General features: G+C 40.0%; 1 protein-coding gene across 7 annotated transcripts in view; it reads left to right on the forward strand.

Annotated features, from left to right (window-relative positions):
- GPATCH2L (G-patch domain containing 2 like) overlaps window positions 1-27,340 on the forward strand; it is a 78,168-nt gene that overhangs the window by 42,298 nt on the left and 8,530 nt on the right. For 4 of the 7 annotated variants that reach the window (XM_040477783.1, XM_040477784.1, XM_040477786.1 and 1 more), the window contains one exon: window positions 4,447-4,541. In XM_040477783.1, coding sequence (XP_040333717.1) covers window positions 4,447-4,541 — 95 coding nt within the window. Of the gene's footprint in view, window positions 1-4,446; window positions 4,542-6,584; window positions 8,371-10,693; window positions 15,680-27,340 lie in introns of those variants that run through there. The other 3 variants (XM_040477782.1, XM_040477781.1, XM_040477787.1) reach the window with 2 other exon arrangements.

Consider the following 27,340-nt stretch of genomic DNA (forward strand, 5'->3'; position numbering starts at 1 on the left):
AAAGTGAGTATGGGAGGAAGTCCATTTTTTTTCTCCCCTTTCCTTGATTCTTTAGGTCTACTGTTTCTGATAAGGAATTATTTGGGATGGTTCCAAAATTGGAACTGCCTCTTCAATAGGAAGCGGTGGCTGCTCATTGCACACCTCCATGCTTGGGTCCCCAAATATAACACAGGGGCCCTCCCGGCCCCCAGCGCAGATTGCTCTCCACTCCTGAACAGGGCTGCCCTCGTGTTCGAAATGTGCTAGACAGCGTGGCAGGCTCTGTTTCCTGTCTCTCTTAAATCCTCTTGTGCCGAGCACCCAGCTTCCTCTTTGCTTTCCCCAGGCTCTGGGTTTCCAGGTTCCTGGGTCCTCTTCCCTTTTTGTCCTCCAAGGTTCCTCCCAGGCAGATGGAGCCCTCAAAGGGGAAAATAGATTTTCCCAAGCTGTAAACTCTGCCATTACTAGTGTTCAGTTAAAACCAAAGAGAAGGAAAATGTCTTACTGTCCTTTATAATAATTTGACTGTCTCCCTTCTTCCTTTCCCAGATCTTTACCAGGAAGGGACGTAAGGAGAGACATATATCCCTTCTGTACTCAGACCTAAGATGTGATGTTATTCAACTTCTGAAATAGCTCTCCAGCCTGGAAATTGTCTTTAAGAGAAATGTGTTAAGAGGGAGGGAGCATTAAACTGTGTTTTAGGCATGAACATGGCTTCTCTTTATCCCTGCCTCAGCTTCTCTGTTATCTAGTTCTGTAACTAGAAAAGCTGTGTGGCTGGAAATAGGGCCAGGCTACAAGGTCCTTTAGGGAAGAGACTGCCTCTTTTCACCACCTCAGTAAAAACAGTGAACAATAAAAGAAGCAAAAAAACCCTCCTGAATAGAAAGGAAATAGTCTGTGTAACGATACATACTTTTACAACAAAATAAGGTGATTGACTTCATCAACTTTATTACCTGGGTCCCTTAGAAAGCCTTAGGTTCTTTCCTAAGTTACCACAGAGGAATTTACAAAATTTGAAGGATTTGGAATGTTCAAGGTAATAATTAAGAATGGGAATGGGGTGATAGAAGTCGATCATTTACCACAGAGACAAGTAACAGGCTGGAGGCTTAGCAGTAAGGGGGCATTTAATGTAGGGCCAGTTGACCCTAAAGCCCTTAACCATCACTGAGCAAGGAAAGAGTGGGGGTCAGAGAACCATGGCCCAGAGGGACAGGGCCTCGTAAGGATCACCTGAGCCTGTGAGGCCACAGCAGCCCCCTAAGGACACTGCAGGATGTAGTGCAGTATAATAATCTGTATGCGTAGTAATAGGTAAGTGATACTTATTTTTATTTTACTAAAATAAGCATTTAAAAAAGCACCATATTTCTGCTTAAAATGATTAAAAGTATAAATATTTTGGTATATCAGTGATTCCATCTTTTTATTCCCAAATGTGTCAGTTCTTGAAAATGTGAGATAAATGTCACTGACTCGGTCAATAAAGGAGTGATAATATGGGCCCTTACCCATCTTACTGACATATATCAAACATGCAAAGCTGTGAAAATGATGAACGGTGTATATATAAAAGGCAGTACTTATTTAGTTCAGCCCAAGTTGATACTCTGAGAATTAATATCTTTAAACCCTTTTGAGGGGTGCCTGGGTGGCTCAGTCAGTTAAAGCGTCCAACTCTTGATCTCTGCTCAGGTCATGATCTCTTGGTTCATGAGATCGAGCCTGCGTCAGGCTCTGCACTGACAGCGTGGAGCCTGCTTGGGATCTCCTCTCCCCCTCTCCCTGACTCGTGCTCACTCTCTTTCTCTCTCAAAATAAATAAACCTTAAAAAAAAAACCAAAAACCTTTTGAGTACTTACACTTTGCATTTTGCATCTGTCTCATAAAATTCGGCACTTTGTAAACACTGACCTTGAAGAAATAATGTTTTGTGGGTTTTGTTTTATTTTGTTTGCAAAGGTTTTTAAACTAAGCTTTTTAATGAAGGATAATGAAGTCACATTGAAATAACCTGTATCCGGATCCAGACATGGAACATTACCAAAAAGAACCCCAGAAACTCCTGGTGCTTTGTCTAGTCACTATCCCTCCTCCCCTCCACTCTATAGCTCAAGGGTGACCACTGTCCTGACATCTAACAACGTAGCTTAGTTTGAAGAAAGGATGTTAACATCTAATCTAAAAAGTTTTGGAGAGTCTTTAATGAGCTTAAGGTAAAGAAGAAAACATGAATGTATACTGTTACTCTTTCTTTATGTGACTCGTCTGTCTGAAGTACTTCAGGAGAAGCTTGCTTAGATTAGAGCAAAGTGGAAAGTTTGAGTCTGGATCTGCATGTACTCAAGTACCTCATCTGTGGAAAAGATGGAAGCCATGTTCTGTACATTCCTGTATTTTGATAAAAGACAAAACTTTGTCGGGTCACTCTCTTTTCTGCCTGTGGCTTTGACTTCAAAGGGAATTCCCACCTTTCTCTGTAGATGGAAGGCCAGTCTTCCTTTGGTATTCTGCCATCTATGTTTCTTATTATTAATCAACATGCTGGTTTATTCCCAGGACTTTGGTAAGGTATGGAAAATGAATTGTTCTCTCTGCTTTACACATTTGTATTCACATTTCACTTCGGGGGCTCTTTAACTCTTCATGGGATACTTAAAAGTTAGCTCTTTTTCCATTTAGAAGAGAGTGATCGATGAAAGGTGACTTAGATGGAATATTCCAAAATACGGGCTTTATACTATAAATCTCTGCCTGTTGTAATGTTCTTTGCATTCTGAAAATCTTATGATTTCAGTTAAAGTCTTATCTTTTTTTTTGTTTATAAATTGAATTGATTCTTAAGCTTTTGCATTTAGAGAAAAGAACGTATATACTTGCATGCTTTTTAAACTGTGGAAGTTGCCAGATTAGGGGCCCTCTGAATAGGAAAATTTGTCCATTCAACAGTTGTCTGGGTACTTTGTTAACTAGGTGCTCTTAGATTTGACGGAGGTTCTAGTCTTAAGACTGATAAAGTATATAAGCCAATTTGACAATAAATTATATTCATAAAAAAAAAAAAAGACTGATAAAGCCATGAAGGATGCCTGGGTGGCTCAGTCAGTTTAGCGTCTGACTCTTGATTTCTGCTCAGATCATGATCTCCTGGTTCGTGGGATCGAGCCCTACATCAGTCTCTGACAGCATGGGGCTTGCTTGGGATATTCATTCTCTCTCTCTCTCTCTCTCTCTCTCTCTCTCTCTCTCTCTGTCTGCCCTTCCCCAGCACATGTGCACACACTCTCAAAATAAATAAATAAACATTAAAAAAAAAAAAGACTATTAAGCCATGATACTTGATCCCCAGCTGGGACTACCAATTAAGAGTTCATCTGGTATAATTTTACTAGATTCCTTTTTATATGTTATATACTCTGGCTATTTTTTAAAAATTGTGGTAAAACATACATAACAGAATTTGCAGTTTGAACCACTTTTAAGTGTACAATTGACTGGTTTCTAGAACTTTTATTCATTAGTATCAGTTCTAGTCAACAGATATTTAATGGCCATCAGCTAAGTGCCTTGTGCTGAGGTTAGTAGATCAGTGGAAAATTATGAAAGGAGTATAAATATGGTCCCTGTTCTCAAGGAGATTAAGTCTCATTAGTGAAACAAGATATATGTATACCAGTTAAATAATGATTCATGGTCAGTAAGGCCTCGAATGTTCAAGGAAAGCTTTGTGTAAAGGTGAGAATCAACTTGGTCCTTCATCGGGTAGGGTCTGTCTAGTTTGAGAGGAAGGAGGAAGTGGGCAACTAACATTGCAGGCCAGCTGTTTCAGCGTTCAGTCCATTGTCTTTCATACAATCTTTTGCTTTTTTCCAGCCGTGAAGCACTCATTGTTTTGTTTTTAAGTTAAGCTGACTATTCTGATGAAGGAATATATTATTAGCAAGAAATTAATATTTAAAAAAATCACAGAAATCAAACTTACCTAACTTGTGATACAGACACTTAAAATCCAGAATTATAGTGATAGAAGGGTTAAAATCCCTATTAAAATTCTGTGCAAATATCTGTGTTCATGCAGCATTAAACTTTTCAGTATATTACCACTTGGGAGTAGGTATTTCATTAGTGAGTTTAGAACAATTGCAGTTATAGTTTTTATGAAAAATAATTGTACAAAAATCAGCATGCAATGAAACACATTTATTGAAATTAATCTTGAGTGTCTGCTATTCTGAAATTAGGTAAAAAGTTTAGAATGGGTATAGATTGTGCATAAAAAATGAGTTATGGTTAATCCTGAATAATCTTGTACTTGACAGTTGATGACAAAGGATGGTACCTGTCTTGTTAGTGTATGTCTGTAATGGGTCAGGGATTTTATCTGGGCCGAACATAATGTCTTACAATAAGAATAACAAAGTGAAAACAGTGTTTTTTCTTTCTCACATCTGCAGACAGGCAAACATACACTTGGGACCCCCATGTTCACGTGACATCAAGAGGAAACGGAAACCTGTGGCCACAGCATCTCTGTCTAGCCCAAATGCAGGTAACTGTATGTAGTTATCATTTCTTGAGCACCGGTTGTGTGTCAGGTGCTAAATTATGTTTTATATACCTTTTCATCTAACCTTTATAATAAGGTAGGTCATTTTATTCCCATTTTGTATGGGAAAATGAGAACGTGAGAAAGTAATTTGCCCAAGGTCATGTACATGGTAAGAATTCAAACCCAGCTCTCTCTAACCTAGAAGTCTGTGCTTTTTCACTGTGTCCTGTGGCTTTCTTGAGTTTGAATCCCAGTATTCCACTGGATCAGCAATCTTTAGTCATCTGTGCTTTTGTTCTACCACAGACAAGGAAGTTAGGTCTGTGTTAATGAAAATCCAGATAGGATGGTGGTTTAGTCAGTAGTCAGGGAGCCACATGGATTTATTTACTTTCTTATTTGGTTCACAGTACAGTGCATTCTCACTGTTCTTATTTGTAGTAGAGTGCTAATACTTTACTATCCATGGAATTTCTATTTAAAAACTATTTTTAGGGGCACCTGGGTAGGTCAAGTCGGTTGAGCGTCCGGCTCTTGATTTCAGCTCAGGTCATGATCTCACGGTCGTGGAATTGAGCTCCGTGTCCAGCGCAGAGCCTGCTGGGATTCTCTGTCTCCTACCTCTCTCCCCCACTCGCATGCTCTCTCCCGCTCTAAAAAAACAGCTTTCAAGTTAAAACCTGTTCATTTTCGGGGCAAAACCAGTTGATTAGAAACTGAAATAGTGGTTCTCTTTGGTGAGCAGTAGGGACCAGGAGAGGACATGAGGAAATCTTCTAGGAAAGGCTGTATGTCATCCGCTAGGTAGGGTTACATGAATATATACATATGTAAAACTTCATTGAGCTGTACATTAATGATTTATGTACTTTATGTATGTTGTTCTTAAAAAGGGGGGGATGACTATTATTTATATCAGAGAGAATATCGGATGTTTGTAGGTATTTTTCTTTGGAGTTAAGAGATAGTAGTTAAACATAGTTGGTAATCAGGAAATTTTTGTGTTATTTCAATACAGTTTAGGATGAATTGATCTGGGTAAAAAGATCATATCTATTTGTAGGATCTGTCAGAAATACCTGCAGTTATTTTCTTGGTGATGGTGAATTCACCCTGAGGGAATTGAGTATATCATAGATTATTTTATTTTCTTCAGAAAATACTACATATTATATAGATCAGAGCAGTTGATAGCTGAGTAAAGAGCCTCAGAAAGATGGGGAACTCTGTCCTCCCCCCCCCCCTTAGTAAGTTTCAGTATACATTGAAATTGACTTTCAGCTTCTGTTTGGGGTGGCTACTGGACAATCTTATCACAGATCTGGTAATTATAGTAATTTTTTCCAGTGATTTCTACATGGCCATGCCCTGAGCTGATTACTTTCCATGCATTATTTCACTTAATCTTTGCAACAACTTATAATGTAGATGCTGTTTGTATTCCCAATTTACACATGAACAAATTGAGGCTTACAGAAGTTAAATCACTTCCCCGAGGTCACATGGGTGATAAATTGCAGTGCCAAGGTCAAACCGGTTTCCCTAGGACTCTCGACCTGCCTTCTTACACACTTCAGGTGTTCTGTGTTATATAAGGTAGAATTGGTTCCAAACAGTGACTGTATCCAAACCCACCCAGATCCTCATTCACTCTATGGTATTGAAAACATTAAAACACAATCTCCCCTTTTTATCTTTTTTTTCCTCCTTAATATCTAGCTTCTATTTTTAGGTTTTAGTTGTTCATAAGACAACAACTGTTGAGAAGAGTTTAAAATCCTTGTTCCATACTCAAATCAGGAAAGGTACTGGGAGGTATTGAATAAGACTTGGGGCATTAAACATTTCTCCTACTGAGCTCAACCCCTCCTCTCACTTGTTGACTAAGGTCTGCTTCACTGAACATTTTTTTTTTTTTCTATCCACAACCCGAGTGCCCCATGGAGGTGAAGGACATAGCCCGAGCCCGCACCATCAGTCAGTAGAACAAATGGGCTTGCTCTGCCTAACATCGGGCCATCTCGGATTCCACCTCTTTTATAGAAATGAGTGATGAAGAGAGGTGCGTTCCGCTTTGCCGCTGTATTAATACACATCAGGGGCCAGCTCCTGGCACTAAATCACGCTACTGCATACATCTGTTATCGGACTCTTCACCAGTGTGATGAACAAGACTGCAGATAGAGGCTTCCTTGTGTCATTCTTTATAGGATTTTCCTAAAAGAATAAATAGCTCAGATCTCTGCCAACACTCTCCCCTGTCACTGTGATGAATTCAGCTTCTTTCTTAAACATGCAGCCACAAATCTTTTTCCTTTTCCCCTCCCCCACTGGTAGAAAGTTTTGAGTTGAGATTGACTGAATTTAAAGGTATTAATAAGGCTAGAGAGGTGAAGAGCGGAAGGGAGTAGCTTGTCTTGTCTTTTTATATTAATACTAAGAAAAGCCAGGGGAAAAGGCCTTTCCATTAGGTCGTTAAATAGATCTTGAAAGTGTAGCACCTTTATTTTCTTCTTTTTATGTCCACTTCCCTTCTCTTTATGACTTTATAACGTACACAGGTGTCTGGCACACAGAGCCACCTTTGGAGTTTAGCGAGAAACTGTGTAAACTGGCTTCTGTTTCGATAGCACCAGAACAGGGAAGACCCAGTAAGTCTGTCCCTCGTGCTCAAGTGAATTTGCTGGATATGCTCTTAAAGAATGTAACTGGAAAAGAAAAAATGGGTTATTTTCTCTGAGGTTCAAGATCTTAAGTAGTTATAAGAAAACGTAAGGAGCACAGCTGAAAACTAGGTTTCATTTCTATGAGATGATTTTCATTAGAATGATAGAATGGAGGCTTTGGTGTACAAATCCTATTCCTTCAAAAATTAAACACCTGGCTTCGGGTAAAGGAGAGTTGGGGGGTGGTATGATGCTGTATTCAGAGCCCTGACTGTTTTAGCCATCCCCAAAGCCTCTTCTGACCTTCCTGTCTCTGGGACCAGATATGTGTCCTTAGAGCATCGGTTGGAAGGGTACTCAGCAGTTCCAAATACCAGGCCATTGATGCTAGAGACACATTTGCAAGGGCAGGAGTTTCTGTCTGGTTTGCTCGTTTCTGTACTCCTGGCATCTAAAATAATACTCTGCCCGGAGAATGATCTCACTAGATAGTTTTCATGTGAATAAGTGAGTACAATCTTAAAGTTGAAACAGAGTTATTCTGAAAATTACTCTGACCCTGTGACTGGATTCAGTAGTTCCACTGTAAGTGGAACTGGGCCTTGTCCCAGGAGTCATAGGGCAGATTCTTATCGCCCCTTTTTGTTTTTGTTTTTTTTCCTACTGCCCCTTTTTAAAGTTTCAATGGTTTTTAAAGTTAAAAATGTTTTTTAGTAAATATTGAATGGCTATGAAAGAAGATTGGTAGAAGATCTGTAAGGTGTAAAGGAAAACAATATAGCAAATATCCATGTGCCTACCATCCACTTTAAGAAAAAGACCACCACCTTTAAAGTCTTCTTCTCACTGTCCTTGGAGCTCACCATTGTCCTGATGTGGTTTTTTGTTATATTAATAAGTGTTTTTTAAAAATCATTCTTTGGGGTTTGTTTTCAAATTGCTTTAACAGACATATGCTCTCTAAGCAATATATTGTCTAGTTAGCATGTTTTAGAGGCTCGTGTTAATGGAATGTCCTCTTTTATACGTTACAAGTTTCATCCAGTTGTATTTGAGATTCGCTCATGTTTTGTCCTGCCAAAATCCTTTTTTTTTCTGCCGTATGTAGGGTATTCCGTTGTATGAATACGGTGAGTATACTACAATTAAACATTCCTAATGGACATTTGGATTATATCCCATTTTATGCTATTGTGAAAAATACTGCATTGTTCTCTGGGAGAACATGTGCCAAAGTGTCCCTGGGCCACTTCACACTCCTTAGGATGGCTGTGTCAGGGAACAGGGAACAACAAATGTTGGGAAAGATGTGAAGAAATTGGAATCTTGTGCATTAACGGAGGGTATGTAAAATAGTATAGCCACTGTGGAGCCCTGTGGTGGTTCCTCAAAATTGTAAATGTAAAACTGCCATGTGATCCAGCAATTCTGCTTCTAAGTATATACTCAAAAGAATTGAATGCATGGATTCAAACAGATAATTGGACACCCGTGTTCATAGCAACATTATGCACAGTAGTCAAAAAGTGGAAACAACCCAAATCGATAAATGTATAAATCGATAAACAACATGTGGTATATACACACAGTGGAATATTATTTGGCCTTGACAAGGAAGGAAATTCTGACATGCTACCGCATGAACGAAGACATAATGCTAGGAACGCCGGGGCGGCTCAGTCGGGTAAGCATCTGACTTTGGCTCAGGTCATAACTTCACGGTTTGTGAGTTCGAGCCCCGCACCGAGCTCTGTGCTGACAGCTCAGAGCCTGGAGCCTGCTTCGGATTCTGTGTCTCCCTCTCTCTCTCTGCCCCTCCCCCACTCGCTTGCGCGCTCTCTCTCTCTCTCTCTCTCTCTCTCTCGAAAATGAACATTAAAAACAGACATAATGCTAAGTGAAATCAGTCAGACATAAAAAGATAAATACTATATGATTTCAGTTATATGAGGTACCTAGTATGGTCAAATATGTAGAAACAAAGTAGAATCATGGTTGCCAAGGACTGGGGAAAGAGGAGAATAGGAGCTACTATGTAATAGGATAGTGTTTCCATTTGGGATAGTGAAGAAGCTCAGGAGTGGGATGGTGGTGATGGTTGTGCAGCATCGTGAACGTACCTGATGCCTCTGAACTGTACACTTGAAATTTGTTAACGTGGGAAATTTTATGTTACGTGTATTTTACCGTAATAAAAAATACAGAGCAAAAAACCAGTTTTCCTAGGATAAGAGGTGTTTTCCCACTGCGGCTGAATACCATATAGTAACGTTAGATTAAGTTTCGTGAAATTTATTTTCAGCTAAATATGAGTGAGTGAGCGTGTTTTGCGTGTGCGTGTGCATGTGTGTGTAAGAGAGACAGAGAGACAGATTGGGGTTGTGGTGTCAAACTTATTTCTTACTGCTATGGGTGAGGTTCCAAAATGTTTGAAATCTGTGTCGTAGAATAATAGCCTGCCGTGAGAAATTCATGTTTGAATATGTATGTGGGTGTGCATGTAAAGCTAAAATAAATTCTTGGGTTCACTCTGATATATATTACTCCTTTTCGTTAGAAAAAAATACCGGTCTTGGCCTACTAAATTGATTTGGTGACCCACAATTTGAAAATTACTGTTCTGGTTACATTCCTAGGAGACGAATTATTGAGTGACAAGGTAAAAACAAACATTTTCTATATTTTGCTGTATTTTAGTGTATATCCGTTCACTCTGAACAGAGTGGGTGTGATGGTGGTTTGTACCCCTCTACTCGGGCATTTGGAAATGTGAGGACACTGTTTGGTCATCACCGTGACTGAGGAGTGCTTTTGGTATTCAGTGGATGAGGTCCAGAGTGGAAGTGCCCTAAAGTATACAGGGCAGCCCTGCACAAGCAACGATTGTCGTGTCCAGAATATCTTCGGTGTCCTTGTCGAAAAACACTGGGCCTGACTGTGTAGTTTTTCTACCATTTTTCTTTTTGTGTGCTATTTATTGGTAACACTGTGTTATTGGAGGCATGGGCTGTAACAAGCCTAGGGCTTGAAGTCCGGAATCAGAGTTTGAATCTTGCTACTTAACCAGCTCTGTTGTGTCCCTGAACAATGTATCTGCCTCAGTTTTTTGATCCAGAAAATGGAGATGACAATACCTACTTCCAAGGGTTTGCCTTAGGAAATAAGATTATGGTTGTAGAGTATTTACAAGCTCATAAGTGCTCAATAAATGATTACTACATTATGAATTTGTACTGCTGTATTTATTTGTTCAGTTAAACCCGTCTTCTCAGGTAGAGACATGCTTACCTTACTTAAATCTTGCCTTTATTATTATTATTATTTTTTTTTTTTTTGGAAAGGAAAAACAGAAACCTTATGTGGCCACTTGGGTTAATAGAGTATAAAATAAAAGGACTCAGAGAAATTTGCCTTGAAGTGTCTCTTATTCTAATTTGTCTCCCCTTGATCTTTTCTTCCTTATTTTTATTGTAACCACCTTCCCAGTTCACGTGGATGTAGTGGAGCCAACCACACCAGCATCGCAGGTCCAGAAATCTCCAAACCCTGAGTGGTTGGTCAGGACCTCTGCCGCAGAGAAAGCTACTGACTCCGCTGCAGCTACGTTTTTTAAAATGCCACCAGAAAAGAGCCCTGGATACAGCTAGAGGGCAGGAGCCCACCCACCGGGAGCCGCTGGGTGTCATGCAACGCATCCTAGACGTGGTGTCGCAGAGCCTTGCATATCGCAGTTGACATTCCCAGTCCTTTTACCGCCAGGATGACCCCTCTTCAGACAAAGCAGTGGACTCTTTCTCTTAGAAAATCATGTTGTGCAAATCTGGTTTTAAAAAAAAAAAATTAGTAAAGTATTGCAGCAGCAGTTTAAAACAGAAAAAAAAAAAGTCATCCTCTGCTATTTGTTACATTGCTGTCGTTGTCCCAACAGTTACCTGCAGCCCCGTTTACAGAGCTGTTGCTTTTTGCAGGTATGTCTCTTTCCTTGAAAAACTAGTAACTGCTTTTGCATACTTTTTGTGTAGAGCTTTTAATATCATTTGAGGAAGTCCCAAATTGGTAGCCAGTTCTAGACAGATTTAAACACTGAGTTAAGACCGGTGTGTGGAATTATGTTTGCAGAGACAAGGTTTGCCTTTGAGCCTGGTCTTGATTCACTGATCGTGCCAATAAGCTAAATCCATCAAGTTCTCATTTTGGAGCCTCAGAGGAGACCCCAGCGGCCTGGACAGCGGGAACTTCTTCCAGTTTTCTAAATGGCCTAATGGGATCTCCAGCAGATGCATTTGTACTTGGCCTCGTCTCCAAAGTTGGTGTTCTCCTGCAAGAGGATGTCTGTATTCATGATGTAATGAAGAAAATGGTTTAGTTGTTCAACAAACTTAAAATAGTCAGTGGATTGTGTCTTAATACTTCATGTCACAGTGTAAGCCTTTATGTACTAAATGGGAATTTTATTGTTAGTTTATAGGTCAGTAACCTGCAGCAGAAATTCATACTCTGTTATAATAATGGCTTCTTGGGGCCGTACTTTGGGGAGAAAAATGTCTTTTTGACACGCCTTTATACTTGGCGTGTTTATGACGGCTCAGCTGCGTGTGGAGTTATGTATACAGCCATGCCTGGAGTTGGATGCCACTTTGTCAGAATGAGGAATAAGTGACTGCCTGGAACCGCTGGGGAAAAGCCACCCTTTCTAAAAAAGTATTATCAAGAGTGTCTGTCATTCAGAGGACTGGTTGACAGAGCGTTCTTTTTTGTACGAATTGAGTACATTTACTCTGAAATGTACAGAAACTGTTTTCAAAGTGCCCACTGCTCTGGAACATTCCAGAGGAACTCCCAGCCCCGCGCCTGGATATTTTCTGTGCTTGACTAGGTGCTGAGTGTCAGGACAGAGCCTCCTTTTTGCGAAACGCAGTTGTCCCTTCTCCTCACACAGAATGTGAGGGTGGGCTGCTCTATCACGTTCCCTTTAAAAATGGTAGTCCTCTCCAGTGCCAAGTCCAGGGTTTCCTTGTTGATGGGTGGGTGTGAGTCTAGTTGGAAAGGGGGACTTGAAGGTAATTTACGTAGCCCTTTTCTGTAACGGAGAACGGAGAACATGTCAGCTGTAACAAGGGCTATGGTGGAGGGAGGGGCAGGCGGAGATTGTGAGGTGAGGGAGTGGCGTGAATGCCAACCCAGCATCTCTGGGAGCCACCCCTGGTTCTCATGCAGTAGTGAGTGTACTTCCCTTCCCTGGGGTCTGTAGCCGTGGCAGTATAAGAGATAAAGTGCCTGTTGAATATGAAATGGCACTACCAAGTTGTTTTAGTGACAGAGGTTGGCTTGATTGTCCTGTGTGCATTCAAACCTAGTCCCCGTCGTGTCCTGAGACAAATCTCTAATGTAATTAGTTGGATTTAAGGGAGAAATCCATGGACGTAATTTTACTTTCTTTGCACTAAGCTCTGGCTGTTGTGGAGACGGGTCCTGTCATCATAGCCTATTCAGACTTCCACAGTTCAGGGCTAGTCTTATGGCCTAGCAGTTCTCCTTTCTACCTGTGATTACAAATAATTTACATAGACAACTTTATTTACATTTTAATAATCTGTGTGATGTAAGGGTAGGTGACTGCTGCCATTTTTCAGAGACCAGAAATAAAGTTTAGCACCTCGCCCAGAAATCACATAATCAAGCCAAAACTGAAATCCCAGATTTTTGGACTTCCTCTGCCCTGGGTTATAATCTTTTGTTTTTCATTGATAGACCTGAGTGACTCGGAGACCCATAATTTTGAAACAGTGTGTCATGAACGTTTATCATCTTTCTTGGGCATGCTTTTCTACATATTTTGAGTACATTCAACAGGGATTACCCCCAAATGCCATATCTACCTATAAGTGGGGAAGAAAATTAGTTGCCTAAAAAATAGCCATGAATACTTTGCAACACAGGGTTGTCAGCTGTGCTCCTCATTTTAGGCTGCTGCATGAGCATGCTTACAGAATTATTAACCAACTTACTTTGCTTCTTTTCTGTATGAGTCAATTCCAGAGGAGTAACCTTAGAATGGGGTGTTTTTTGAATCTTAAATTTTAAATTTCTTTTTTATATGGCCAAGTGTATGATGTCATGCACCGAGAAAAGTCTGTTACCTTTCAACAAAAGATGTAATTTTAAGATCAGGTTTTGTAGTCTGTTGAAAAAACTCTCATAGCATGACTTCCTTTGGGGATAATCATTGAGCTCACATGCATTTGATCTACTCAAAACTAGTAACTGAAGCTGAGTTGCACAGTTCTTGCTTATTTCAGGGTTCTGATTTATCCTAGCCGGCTATACAGCCTGCCTGTCTGAATCCTAACCTGTATTTTCCACGGTGGGCACAAGTCAAGACATTATCTACTTGCATGAGCATCGTTCATAAAAATTAGTTTTGCTTATGAATTTAAGGGAATTGGAGATTATTTTTCATTTTAAGGGAACAGGTTCATTTGCATCAACTCTTGTGTTACTTTTTGGTAAGAACTGTGCAGAATAGGGAATTAGCTGTTTCCGTGGTGCCAAATTTGGGAGGGGCAGGGTGTGGTCTCTATTGAGCGGTGTATGCTTAATAAATAGGGCACATTTAACCTTGAATTCTTTTGAAATCAAATGCAGTTGAAAATATCAGACGACATTGTTTTGCTGGGCTGTGAAACAGGCTGCGAACAAGGCCATTTTGGCAGTAAAGTGACCAAAAGCTGAAATAAAACTTCCTAATCTGTGATGCTTGTGGCATCCTTTGCTAAGTCAAGCTCCACACCGAGGACAGGTAATTAAACTACTTAGGAACCCCACATAGACGGCTCTGATCTGTCCCTGTATTTTGGAATCAGAGACATAGTCTAGACCCACAGCATTGGAGGTTGTCGAGCTGCAGAGGAGCAGAGTCACCACAGAGGTCACTTACAGTGGAACAGGTTACGGTGTCAGGAGGAAGGAGCTAGGCTGGCAGTGTCATTGCTGGTGTGACAGCTACTCTAAGGCTCCTGGTGATGTTTGATTTCATTTCTGGTCTTCTATTTATATGACTTCATTCCTCTGGTCAGAGCCACATGCTTTTTGTTTCCTGAGGCGAAGACTATGTAAAAATCTTAGCATTACGAGCCACATTCAGTGTTCCCTAAGTCTGGTGAAATTCAGCCGAGCTGGCGTGAGAACAGACTGGCCTACTCTAGCAGCTGTGGATACAGTCTAGCTGGGGGCAGAGTTTACAGGGTGTGTCATGATTCATGTGGTGGCCGGAGGGATAGTAAAAGCAGTTTGCCCCTGGTGTCAGCTGTTACCTTTGTTAATACTTGAGCTGTCTCACTTGTTGGTATTTGCCTGATGGTGGCGGCAGTCAGGATGGGCTCTTACCCCATCAAGCAACAGTACTGAGGGAGTTGTTGGGTTTTGCCAATGCACTAAACGCAAGGTGGCCCGGAGAGGCTTTCACCTACATTAAGATCCCAAAAGAGATGAATGTCAAATGCCCGAAAACAGCAATGTGGAATAGACACAAGGAAAATGAATGATGCTGCTGAAGCGTATGGATCTGTAAGGTTTTTAGCAAGCCCAGCAAAACAAACTTCTGGCCAAAAGAAATTTTCCCGCCACTGCACATAGGCGTGTTAAGCACTTGGGGAAATTGCCAAGTTTTCGGAACATAAGCTTTTCAAGCACAGTATTGAAGAATGAGGCAGATCCTGAAGATGTTCACCGGGGAAAACAATCTTGGCAAGGTTCAGAAGTAAGAAGGCATGACGAAGAGAAGGAGACATGCTTAGAGCAGAGGTGCTGGGGCCTGTAGACGGACAGCAGCAGCACGTCCTTGCCCCAACCACACATACTGGACCAGAAATGGAGGGTGGGTTGGGCAGTCTTACAAGCCCAACGGGGGACTCTGGTGCACGCTGACATTTGTGAACCACAGGCTTTGTATAGTTAAATGTTTTAAGATGTTGGTGTCCCTCTAAGCTGTAAGGTGCACTTACATTTCTCTCCAAAAGTATAGACGTGTTTTGTATATGATTCTTTGCAGAAATTGTTAATGTCTTTATTTCCCATACTTTTTCCCTGAAGCTCCTAAAAGATCTCCTGGAAATATTGGGAAAGGATGATGGGGAGAAAAATGTCATCAAGGCCATATTTAGATGGATGGAAACAACCTTTCACGTGGGTTAAAATATAACAGTGAATTTTCAGTCTGTGCGTGATAGTCATTTTTCACAACAGACAGCAAAACATTTGTGTAACGTACGGCCGCCTATGATTTCATGATACTTGTTCATTGCATCTTAATTTCCTGGGAAAGTGTTATGTCTTTTCCGGCATAATAATGACGAAGTCTTTAGAGTGTGGCTCACAAAAATGAAAATAATTGGCTGAAGAGACCATCCTGAGTACATAGTGTTGTGGAATAAATCCTTGTTGAGCTATTGGTGATCTTTTGCTAGAACTTAATCACACCCTATTGTCTTTGTGTTACATTTCAGTGATTCTGCAGAGGTTGGTGACCAGCAGCAACAGAATGTTGTATATTTTTGTGTTGTCTGACTCAAGGATTCGGCATTTCCGAATACGGTACTCGAGTCCTAAAGCTTTGAAATGAAATTGCGACCATTTCTTTCTTTGGGTTTTATTTGCACAAATAGGGCTAGGCTGTAATTTATTACTAAAGCCTTGCGAGCCCAAGATTTTCTCTGGGAATATGTGTGGCCAACGAGGACTTCTCTGGTATCATGTCCTCAGGTACTCACGTTGTCTTGTGCCCAGGTGTGACTTTATAAAGGTGATTAAGTGAGGGCACAGACAGGCCTGTGTCACCGAAAGAAAAGCTTAATGTTACAGTTCCCCTAGAAACAAGGCATGGCTTGCCCTGCAGGGCCACAGGAGGACAACCGGGTTTGGTCAAGAGGCAGAAGATGGGAGCAAGCAATAGGTTTAGGCCAGAGCCTCTGTTGGGGTTTCCACTATGAAGGCGGGGCAGGGCAGGGGGAACAGTTTGGAAATGGCTAGTTTGAATAATTCTGGGGCCTTTGGACCATAGTATAGACTCTGGTTGCCTGGTACCTGGCCCTGGGGTGATTGCTTCCTGGAGTGGAACAGGCCAGATGGAGGGGGTATGGCTCCACCGTACCTGCTTAGTTTGCACATCAAAAGCGTGCTGCTGGCTGATTCCTTTGCTGTCTTCCTGAGAATCAGCCAGCCCTGGGAGAGGCAGTGTTTCCCTAGCCAGAAAGGGTTTTTAATCTGTTAAAACATTGTAATATACAGAAAATTAAAAACAAACAAACAAACAAACAGGATTAGCACACATGTTTAAGCTGTTGAGTTCTCCTTTCAATTTTTTCAGTCTTTTAAAACACCATGTGATTTTCCTCTTCGATCTTGAAAACCAGTTAATACCTCTGACCAAAAATGTTGGTGTTACTAGATAGTATCAAGGTATGGGAATATAAAAAGAAGGTTTTCAAGATGTAAATTATGAGAAGTAATGTTTTCTTTCTCTGGAAGTGAGTTCTGACCCTTGCACATCCCTCATTCAAATGTTTTTAATTGAGAAAGAGGAAACATCAGAGAACTTACACATGGTCGCAGTGGCTTTGACTTAAATCAACCCCTTTCACTGTGTGTAGACCCTGCATCTTGCCCCTCCCAGTGGGCCGTGTATCCCTTCATGAACAGTTGTCATGATTGTGCGGACTCCTGCCACCCCAAAACCATGGTGACACTTAAAATTTCTCTCGATATTTATCCCACTCCTCTTGTCAGTAGCTATTGCAAACTGCGGCCATTTCAAATTCTGCTTACCCCCACCTTCTCTCAAGTTCAGCGGCCAATCTCCCCCATCCCCTAGCAGGTAACAGGCCATTAGACAGGAGTCCCCGGTCACATACCCCTTACGTACACCCTTCTTCTCTTATGTACACACCTCCTTCTTGCAAGTGCCTGTCATACCTAAGACAGATTCCTTCTCCTTTGTGCCTTGGTTCCCTCTCCTTTGATCAGACGCCTTGCTCAGTCTAACTATAGCTTCTCACTCCTGGCACGTAGAGCTTTGCATTTGAACATGTTTTAAAGATTCCTTCTTCAAACAAAAATACCTTTCTCAGCCCTTTGAACCCCTTGGCTACCAAAAATACTGCCCTCACTCACACTTCCTGTTCATTAATTCTCAGTCCACTGAAGCGGTAGTTTTTAACCCTGGCTGCACATTAAGACCACCTGGGGAGAGTTTTAAAAATCTTAATTCCCCCAACTGAACCACAGAAAAATCACATCAGAATGGGGAGGCGGGACAGGCTTCATTCTTTTTAAAGCAACGGTGCAGGTGGGGCTGAGAACCACCATACCAAAACCTGGCTGCTACACTCACCGCCATTAAAACTGTTTTTGCTGGGTTCACCAGTGATTTCCAGTTGTCAAAATTCAGTCCTTTGATTGATCATTATGATGTCATACTGTACAGTGACTTCCATTGTGGAATTGTCCCTGTTCTGACCCTGCTTTCTCCTGATTTTTCCCCTACTTCTTTGCTTTCTCAGTCTCCACAGGTGGGAGGATGGGTGGGTGGGTCAGTCCAACGCAGACCGGATGTTCCTGTCCTCCCTTCTGATATTTCAGTTAACACCCGTGGGCTCACGCGCCCCTTTGCCATACCACCTAATGCACTGACTTAAAGCACGGACATAGAGTGAAGCATTTCATTAATAATTGGTGTAGACTTACGGGAAAGTGTGCTCAAGGTCTCTGCTCCTTCCTTTGTTTCTCTTTGTCCCTACTCCAGGCCCACATAGGTAGGAAGGTTGCTAATCACATTTGTCAGGTTCTAAGATCCGTAAGACCCCTATTTACTCTTGGTGTTGCCATTCGTGAAAAGTCAGGCTTGAACTCTGGTCCCTCTTCTGCTTTCTCCTCTCCAGGGTCTTGGACCAGTAAGGAGGCCTGGGCCCACTTCTGCATACACGGAGGCTACCCCCACGTAGTGCTTTCAGTTTTTTTACTTTCTGCTTCTGGTAAGAGTTTAGTTTGGGCATGAGACAGACTCATTTCCTCACCGATGTTTGACCTTCGGTACCACGTTGGATCTTGGGGTTTCAGGCCCTAGCCCTACTCCTAGTAAAGCGGAACTCGATTTTCTACTTTATTGCCATCACTGCATGCTGCCTTGGAAACTATATGTAGGGGTTCCACCCTCACCAGAAGGGATCCTGTGTGTTCCTGGCTTCTTTGAATCACTAGTTTCTGATTCGAAATCTGGGATGAGGGATCTGATTAGTACTCATGTGCCTATCCATCCTAGCTGCAGGAAGTGAGAATGAGTTATCTGGAATGTGTAGCTTCTGTGGGGGTTGGATGAATTCCTCAAACAGGAGGGTAGTTCAGATGCTGGACAGCTGATAAGAATAACAAAGGTCTACTCTGGCCATTGTCCTGTTTACTGATTCAAAAAACATGTATTCAGCACTCAGTAAGCCAGCCTTCCTCAGGGATCTTGTGGGGAAGATGGCTGCTACAAAACAGGATAGTCCCAGGGTCCTTAGATATACTCTGCTTGAAACCAGTCTGACCCTTTCCAGAGCCCCTAATAATATGATGATGATGATGGTAATAATGACTATTTACTGAGTGATTATTATATGCCATTTGTCAACAGCATCTCAATCTTTAACAACTCTAAGGTAGGTAAATTTATGTCAGTTTTAAAGCCATGAAATAATGCATGCAGTCATAGATTAACTTGCTCAAAGTCACATAGCTAATATTCAAGCCAGCATTCACACTCCGTCTTTTTGGTGCTAGACTTTCTGTTCCCAGCAACACTCTTTGCTGCCTCTTTTCACAATATAAATGAACTATTGGTGGCCATGTATATGTGAAATAAACTATGTGCCACTGGTCCCAGGGCTGGGTGTCTCGTGACACCCTTTTATTCCATTTACCTGTTGCTCCTGGTGAGCTGTTTATCAAAGCAACCGTGAATGGGCTCCTGTGCCTACATCACTGAAAGAAGATAGGCAATTTCTGTGGCATCTTCTTAAAATGACCTATTCTTGTTTTTGGAAGCTACTACAGCAAAAGTCAATAAAATCTTGCAAACCTATGGCAGGTATTGTCCTTTGTATGCCAAAGCAAAATGGATCCCTAAGGCGTGAGGACATGTACTTTGAATTGTTAATGGTAGTGATGGACTGTTCTGAATGTTCTGCTAAACGCCTCGTAGACCTGCTAGCAATATAGCTGTCTCAACAGTTTGGGCCTTAATAAATGTCCCTTCACTCAGTAGATGTGAATAGAACACATTTTATGCCAAGCACCCTGCTTGCTGCTGAATATACAAAGAGGAAAGGCATTCCTGCTGTCATGATATTCATGGTCTTCTGAGGAAGAGACCAGGAGAGCAAATATTGTGATGTAGAATGATAAATTTTGAGATAAGAATACCAGGGTATCTTGGCAGCAAGGAGGAAGGCACCCAAACTCAAACTGAGTAGAGGGAGGATTTGAAAAATGCTGGACCACGTCCTGAAGGATGAACAGGAAGTTCAGTGAAGACGAGAGAATGAGGCCATCCTGCCTAAAGAGCATGGTTTGTATAGGGCACTGCATGTCTTGTGGTATGGCTGACAGCATAAAGGAGCAGGGAGAGGTAGGCAGGAGGCCAGTGAAGGACCCTGTGTAAACCGGCTTGCTTGTTGATTTGGAGAGCTGTTACAGTATTCCTCTGCTGGGCAGTCATGGAAAGCCTACTGCAACTGGCCCATTGTGCAAACAAAGCCGGAACTGAGATGTGACCAGGTTTCCATCTCCTCGATCACCTCCCTGGAAAATATAACCAGATCCATCTATTTGTGGGAGCTACTGACGTGCTTAGGAGTAGAGGAAGCTGAATTGGAAATAACAGTTTGCACCATGGCTGACTGAATCCTTCATGTGTTCTATCCTGATGCCAGGCTGAAGTTACTCCTCTTAAGCCACCTTATCTTGGTAGAATTTAATGCACACTGCAGTCATCTTAATTCCTAGTACTGTTCTTCAGTAGCAAAGTTGCTATTCTAAACTATGTGTTTGGAGATTTTTTTGTTTCTCAGTGGTGACCATAAATTTGTGTTGATCAACTCACACTCTATATTGGGAAACTGCAATCTTTGCAATTTCAAGGCTGCAGAAAGTATCCATAGGATAGAATGAATGCACCTGGCCCATATTAAGCATTGATTTTGGTCTCATTAATTCCATGCTATAAGTAAAGTTAGCTGAACCCTTTGAAATGGTGTAAAATGGAACCAGTTAAGTGGTTTTGGCCAACAGTGGTGATGAATGGCCCTTTTTCTGGTGTTCCACAGTAGTGTGACTTAGAGCCTCCTCTCCACATTCTTTGGAGCTCTTGATTCAAACCCTTTTTTTAAACAAAAAATCTTTTAGTTTGAAATAAGTTTAGACCTAGAGGAAAGTTGCAAAAATAGTACAGAAAGTTGCCATATGCCCTTCTCCCAGCTTCTAGTGTTAACAACTTACATAGCCGTGATACAGTTATTGAAACCAGGAAATTAACGTTGACACAATCCAGTTAACTGAACTACCTGCTTAGTTGAATGTCATCAGTTCTCCCTGTTACGTCCTTTCTCTGGTTAAGAATTCAACCCAGGATCCATTTGTATTTGGGTCTGTTTCTGGGCTTTGGGTTCTATTCACTGGTCCGCTTATCTCCTTGTACACAGTAGCACACTGTTTTCAATAATAGACACTTTATAGTATATTTTAATATCTGGTAGAGCTAGTCCCTTGTTATAATTTTTCTTTTCCAGTGTTTTCCTGGCTATTCTTACATGTTTGTTTTTCCACGTAAACTTTAGTATCAACATGTCTAACTGAGATTGCGTTACATTTATTAGCTCACTTAGAACTGACGTCTTTACAGTGTTGAGTTATCCAAATTACCCAAGAACAGGGGATGTGTTTCTACTTGTTCAAGTCTATTTTTGTGCCTTTTCAGTACTGTTTTAAAGTTTTCCTTGGATAAGTAGTACGTATATCTTATTAAGTTTATCCCCTTGTATTCAATTCTTTCTTGCTACTAATGGGGTTTTCTCTGCTATGAGGTCTTCTACTTGGTTATTGTTCTATATATGCCTTTTGATTTTTGTATATTAACTTTATATCCTACTGCCTTCCTGAATTCTTTTGATTTTGGGGTGACTTTTATCACTGATCCTCAAGGGTAAAAAAAAAAATCTTTCTAAATGTATTGAACAGTAGCAAGAAATGAATCTGTAGAAGTCGAGAGTGCTTTGAAAGCTTAACTTTGGGTGGCGAGTGAGATGAAAGCCACCTTTCACCCTGAAAGTATCTGTGGAGACCTGGTCCCTTGAGTCTCTGTCATGGTGACTGTGATAGGTGCCAGAGGTAAAGCAGGGCCTACTCAAAGCAGAGCGTTTAGCCTGAGATCTCCCACGAAACAGGGACCCTCAAAGTGCTACCCTCACAGTGTAAGCATCAACACTAAGTAAACCCACCAAGCAGAAATAACAGCAAGATAGCATGCCTTTATTGATATTGGCCTTGGGTGGAGGAAAAGTTTGTTTGTTTGTTTCTACCTTAAAATGTTTAGCAAGTTGTCCCTTATAGAGTTTATGGCCTAAGTTCATCCTACTGGTGTGGTCCAAAATACTGCAAATGGGAATTTCATTTACAATAAACCTAGGTGAGTAGTGACCTCAGAGGACTAGCAAACACAGATTCTCTCAAAAGCAATAAAACTTCAATCAGGGTATCTAAGAACTACCACAGATAAAGTTAGAAAGAATATGAGTAGCTCACAGTTAAAAACCACAAACCAAAGGAGGAATCAAGGTCCCATGAGTGAGAGGCATCAGAAACAACATACAGGAGAGTCAGACTCACAGACACATTAGATATTGTACTTACTGCCACATGATATAAACTAAATGTTTTAAATATATTTCAAGAAATAAAAGAGAGACTTCAAAACACCAGGTAACAGAGGCACGTAATTTTGAAAGGAGGTGATGAGAGTTACAGTGTCCTACTGTCTTTCAGTTGTTCAGGAGGAGTTAGAGTCTTACCAATTTGGGGCCTTAGGTAGGTAGACATTTTAAAATATTTGGAGTAACCACTCAATAAATATAGAGAATATAGCACTTAAGTTAACATGGGAAGGATGATAAAAAAGAAGCTAGAAAGGTGAGAAAAACAAAAAGCATAAAATAAGATGGTAAAAAAATTCAAATATGTCAGTTATAAGTGTTAATGAACTAAACTCTGCAGTTGAAAGATAAAGCCTGTAATACTGGATTTAAATATCTACCTATATGCTATTGATGAGAGGTACTTGGAAAACTTAGTCACAGGAAGATTGAAAATAAGAGGATGAAAAAAATATAAGAGGAAGATATCAGAGAAAGTAATCTCTACGAAATTAGAAACTTCGGCTCCATTACTGATAAATGGTTCAATTTGCCAGACCTACTGATTTTCAGCTAAGCTTGATAATAGAGCCTCAGTATATACATAAGCAAAAATTGGCAAAACTAAGTTTAAAATATCTTTTAGTAATTGATACAAGTGGACAGAAATTGTTACCTGCAAAATATACCAAAGCAAAATACAAGTGATAACAGGATAACATATTTGCAGTTTATTTCACACATTAAGGGCTAATATTCCTAATTTATGAACACCTTTTTAAGATAAATGTTTTGGGGTGCCTGGGTGGCTCAGTCAGTTAATTGTCCAACTTCAGCTCAGGTCATGATCTCATGGTTGAATTTGAGCCCCATGTCGGGCTCTGTGCTGACAGCTCAGAGCCTGAAGCCTACTTTAGATTCTGTGTGTGTCTCTCTCTCTGCCTCTCCCCTGCTCATGCTCTGGCTCTCTCTCTCAAAAATAAAATAAAATAAAAAACAATTAAAAATTAAAGTGGTTTGGGGCACCTGGGTGGCTCGGTCGGTGGAGCATGTAACTCTTGATCTCACGGTTGTGGGTTCAAGCCTCATGTTGGATATGGAGATTACTTGAAATCTTCAAAAAAATAAAAATAGAGGAGATCCTATAGAAAAATAGGGAAGAGATATGAACAGTTTATAGGAAAAAAATGCAAATATCCCTTAAGCATGTGAAAAGACAACTTAATTATTTGATTTTCACAACAACCTAATGAGGTAGATATTCTTTTTTTTTTTTTTTTTTTTTTAAGAAGCAATTTCAGTGTTTATTTGTATGACGTTCCTCCAGTTTTGTTTCTGAGTCTTTTTTTATAAACTGTTACATGTGACTGCATCATTCTTCTTTTTTTTTTTTTTATTTATATATGAAATTTATTGTCAAATTGGTTTCCATACAACACCCAGTGCTCATCCCAAAAGGTGCCCTCCTCAATACCCATCACCCACCCTCTCCTCCCTCCCACCCCCCATCAACCCTCAGTTTGCTCTCAGTTCTCAACAGTCTCTTATGCTTTGGCTCTCTCCCACTCTAACCTCTTTTTTTTTTTTTTTCCTTCCCCTCCCCCATGGGTTCCTGTTAAGTTTCTCAGGATCCACATAAGAGTGAAACCATATGGTATCTGTCTTTCTCTGTATGGCTTATTTCACTTAGCATCACACTCTCCAGTTCCATCCACGTTGCTACAAAAGGCCATATTTCATTTTTTCTCATTGCCACGTAGTATTCCATAGTGTATATAAACCACAATTTCTTTATCCATTCATCAGTTGATGGACATTTAGGCTCTTTCCATAATTTGGCTATTGTTGAGAGTGCTGCTATGAACATTGGGGTACAAGTGCCCCTATGCATCAGTACTCCTGTGTCCCTTGGATAAATTCCTAGCAGTGCTATTGCTGGGTCATAGGGTAGGTCTATTTTTAATTTTCTGAGGAACCTCCACACTGCTTTCCAGAGTGGCTGCACCAATTTGCATTAGATATTCTTATCTTCCCCATTTTTCAGAGAAGGAAACTGAGTTAAAAAGGTAAAGCATTCTACCTGAACTCAAATACTAATCAGTTATGGTTCTAGGATTTGAACGCAGTCAGGCTGGCTCCAGATCAGAGTAATTCACCATGACTAAGTGAGGCTTGTTTCAAGAACACAAGGGTCATTTAATATTAGGACTAGCTGGGTGTTTCCTTAATTCGATAAAATATATATATGTCAATCCAAAGCCAGCATCATGCTTAATTGAGAATTAGAGAAACAATTTTTTAAATTAATGTCAGAAACAAGACAAAATGTCCACTAATCATCACCATTGTTTAAAACTGTTCTTCAGGACTTAGACAAGACAATTAGACAAGAGAAAGAAATTAGAGGTAGAGAAATTAGGAAGAGAGGATAAAATTATAATTTGCAGATATGATTGGACTGTCAAGCTAGAAACTAAAAAGGAGTAACCAACTTAGAACAAACTTAGAAACGAAACAAGAATTTAATAAATTAGATGGGTACAAAAGTAATTTTTAGAATCAACAGCCTTTGTATACACAATGTCTGATTACATGCTACAAAGAAAGAAAAGACCCACTTTATAATAGCAGCAGAAAACAAAAGATATAAAATACTTAGGAATAAGCCCAAGAAGTAGAAAAGTTCAAAATGCTAATGAGGGACACAAAACAAGACTTGAACAAATGGGAAGAAATTCCATGTTCTCACACAAGAACAATGAGCCTTGTAATGACGTCATTCTCCTTAATCTATAAATTTGATGTGATATTCAATCAAAGTACCAGATTTTTAAAAAAATTTTTAATGTTTACTTTTGAGAGAGACAGAGTGCAAGTGGGAGAGGGGAAGAGAGAGAGGGAGACATAGAATCTGAAGCAGGCCCCAAGCTGTCAGCACAGAGCCCAACATGGAGCTCGAAGCCATGAACCGTGAGATCATGTCCTGAGCCGAACGCTTAACTGGCTGAGCCACCCAGATGCCCCCTTTACCAATTAGATTTCTAAAAAAGATTTACACAAACTAATTCTGAAGTTCATGTGGAAAACCAAGCAAGGATATGCAAGAAAGAAAGTGATGGTGATAGAAGGAGATTAACTCTATAGATGTTTAAAATTTATAAATCTATAGCAATTAAAACAGTGTGATAATAATTTGTGAATAGCCAGATCAATAGAAGAGTTCAGAAACAGGTCTAAATACATACGGGAATTGAGTGTATGATAAAGGTGGCTTTTCAATCAGTGAGGAAAAGACTATTGAGAGGGAGATCACTGGGTAGTGTTCTGTAAAAAAATTAAGGTGGATCCACACTTTACTCCTTATATCAGGACAACTTGCGGGCAGTTCTAAGGCGTAAGTGTAAAAAATAAAACTCTGAATGTACTCGGAAGAAAAAAGAAAATTTTCTTATGACTTGAGAATGGGAAAGGACTTTCTGAGTCTGCCACAAAACCCAACAGCCTTAGAAGAAATGATTGCTAGGTGAGACTTTGTAAAGATAAGAGAGTCTCTTCATGACAGTAGCATCATAAGCAAATGCAAATGAGAACCTGGGTGAGATATGTGTAACTCCACCAAGATAAGGGCTAATTTATCTAATTTTATAAAAGGAACCCCTCAAATCAAAAAGAAAAGATCAGCAATCTAATATAAAAATGGTCAAAAGAAATTAACAGATACTTCATAGAAGAGAAAATACAAATGACTCTTAAGCATGTGAAAATATGTGAGTTAAAGCTCACTTGTAATAAAATAGATTTTTCACCTATCAAAAACAATGAAGTTTGATAATACACTATAATGGCAAGCATTGTAAGAAATTACAGTGGACATTAGACAGTTATTTTGAACTAAATTACAAAAAAAATTTATGACATCAAAACTTGAAGAACAAAGCTAAAGCTGTACTTAAAGGGAAGTGTGTTTCTTTAAATCTGCATATAATAAAAGGAAAGAAAGGCTAAAAAACAATCTGAAGAGTAGAGTAGGAAATTTAATACTGGAAGAGGCACTTTCACACATTGCATAAATTAGTACAAACTGTGGAGGCTGACAATATCTATCAGATGACAGGTACATTACATCTTTTAACCCAACAATCCTAGGAATTTTTCCTACAGATACACTTGTATTATGTGCAAAATGACTTCTGAGCATGGCTGATCATTAGAATTCACTAGAGGTGAGTTAGTTTCACTGCACACTCGGGGGAAGACACAGAAATGCTTGAATACAGAAGGTAAGGATCATTTGGGATCGTCTTAAAGAGGCTGCTTACCACATTGATACATATTTTTAAAAACCGAACTATATGTTGCTTTCAAGGGGCACACTTTTTAAGTGTAAAGACAAAGAAAGATTGAAAGTTAAAGAATGGAAAAAGATATACCAACCAAGAGCTAACCAGAAGGAGGCTGATGTAGCTATACAAATATCAAAGTAAGTCAAGAAGCATTACTAAACATACAGAGGGACAGTTCATAAATAAAAACATAAATCCACCAGGAAGGTATAATAATATAAAAATAACGTTATACTTACAAAAATTATGTATAATATTTGGTGCATGTGTTGATGCACCTAATACTATAGTTTCAAAATATAGAGCAAAATTACAGGACTATAATAAGCTGATAGTAACAGTGAAAAAGTCATTAAGAATATGAAAGATTTCAACATAAGTAATAACTTTAACTGATGCACATACCATACTACAATCAGTATTGTCAGGATATGTGTTTTTTCCAAGTGTCCATGGAGCATTTACCAAAATTTACCATCTGTTGGTCCTTAAAGCAAATCTCAACAAATTCCAAAGAGTGAAATCATCCAAAATAGATTCTCTGACCAAAGTGGGATTAAGGTAGAAATTAATAACAAAAAGATAATTAGGGACTCCTCAAATATTTGAAAATTAAGCAATATACTTCTAAATGACCAATAATTCAAAAGAAATTATAATGGACATTAGACAGTTATTTTGAATTAAGTTACAATAAAAATAATGACATCAAAACTTGAAGAACAAAGCTAAAGCTGTACTTAAAGGGAAGTTTGTTTCTTTAAATCTACATATAATAAAAGGAAAGAAAGGCTAAAAATCAATCTAAAAAGTAGAGTAGGACATTGAATCTAATTCTAGAAGAGTAAAGA

The sequence above is a fragment of the Herpailurus yagouaroundi genome, unplaced genomic scaffold, assembly GCF_014898765.1.
Source record: "Herpailurus yagouaroundi ecotype Mexico unplaced genomic scaffold, PumYag 141, whole genome shotgun sequence".
NCBI lineage: Eukaryota > Metazoa > Chordata > Mammalia > Carnivora > Felidae > Herpailurus > Herpailurus yagouaroundi.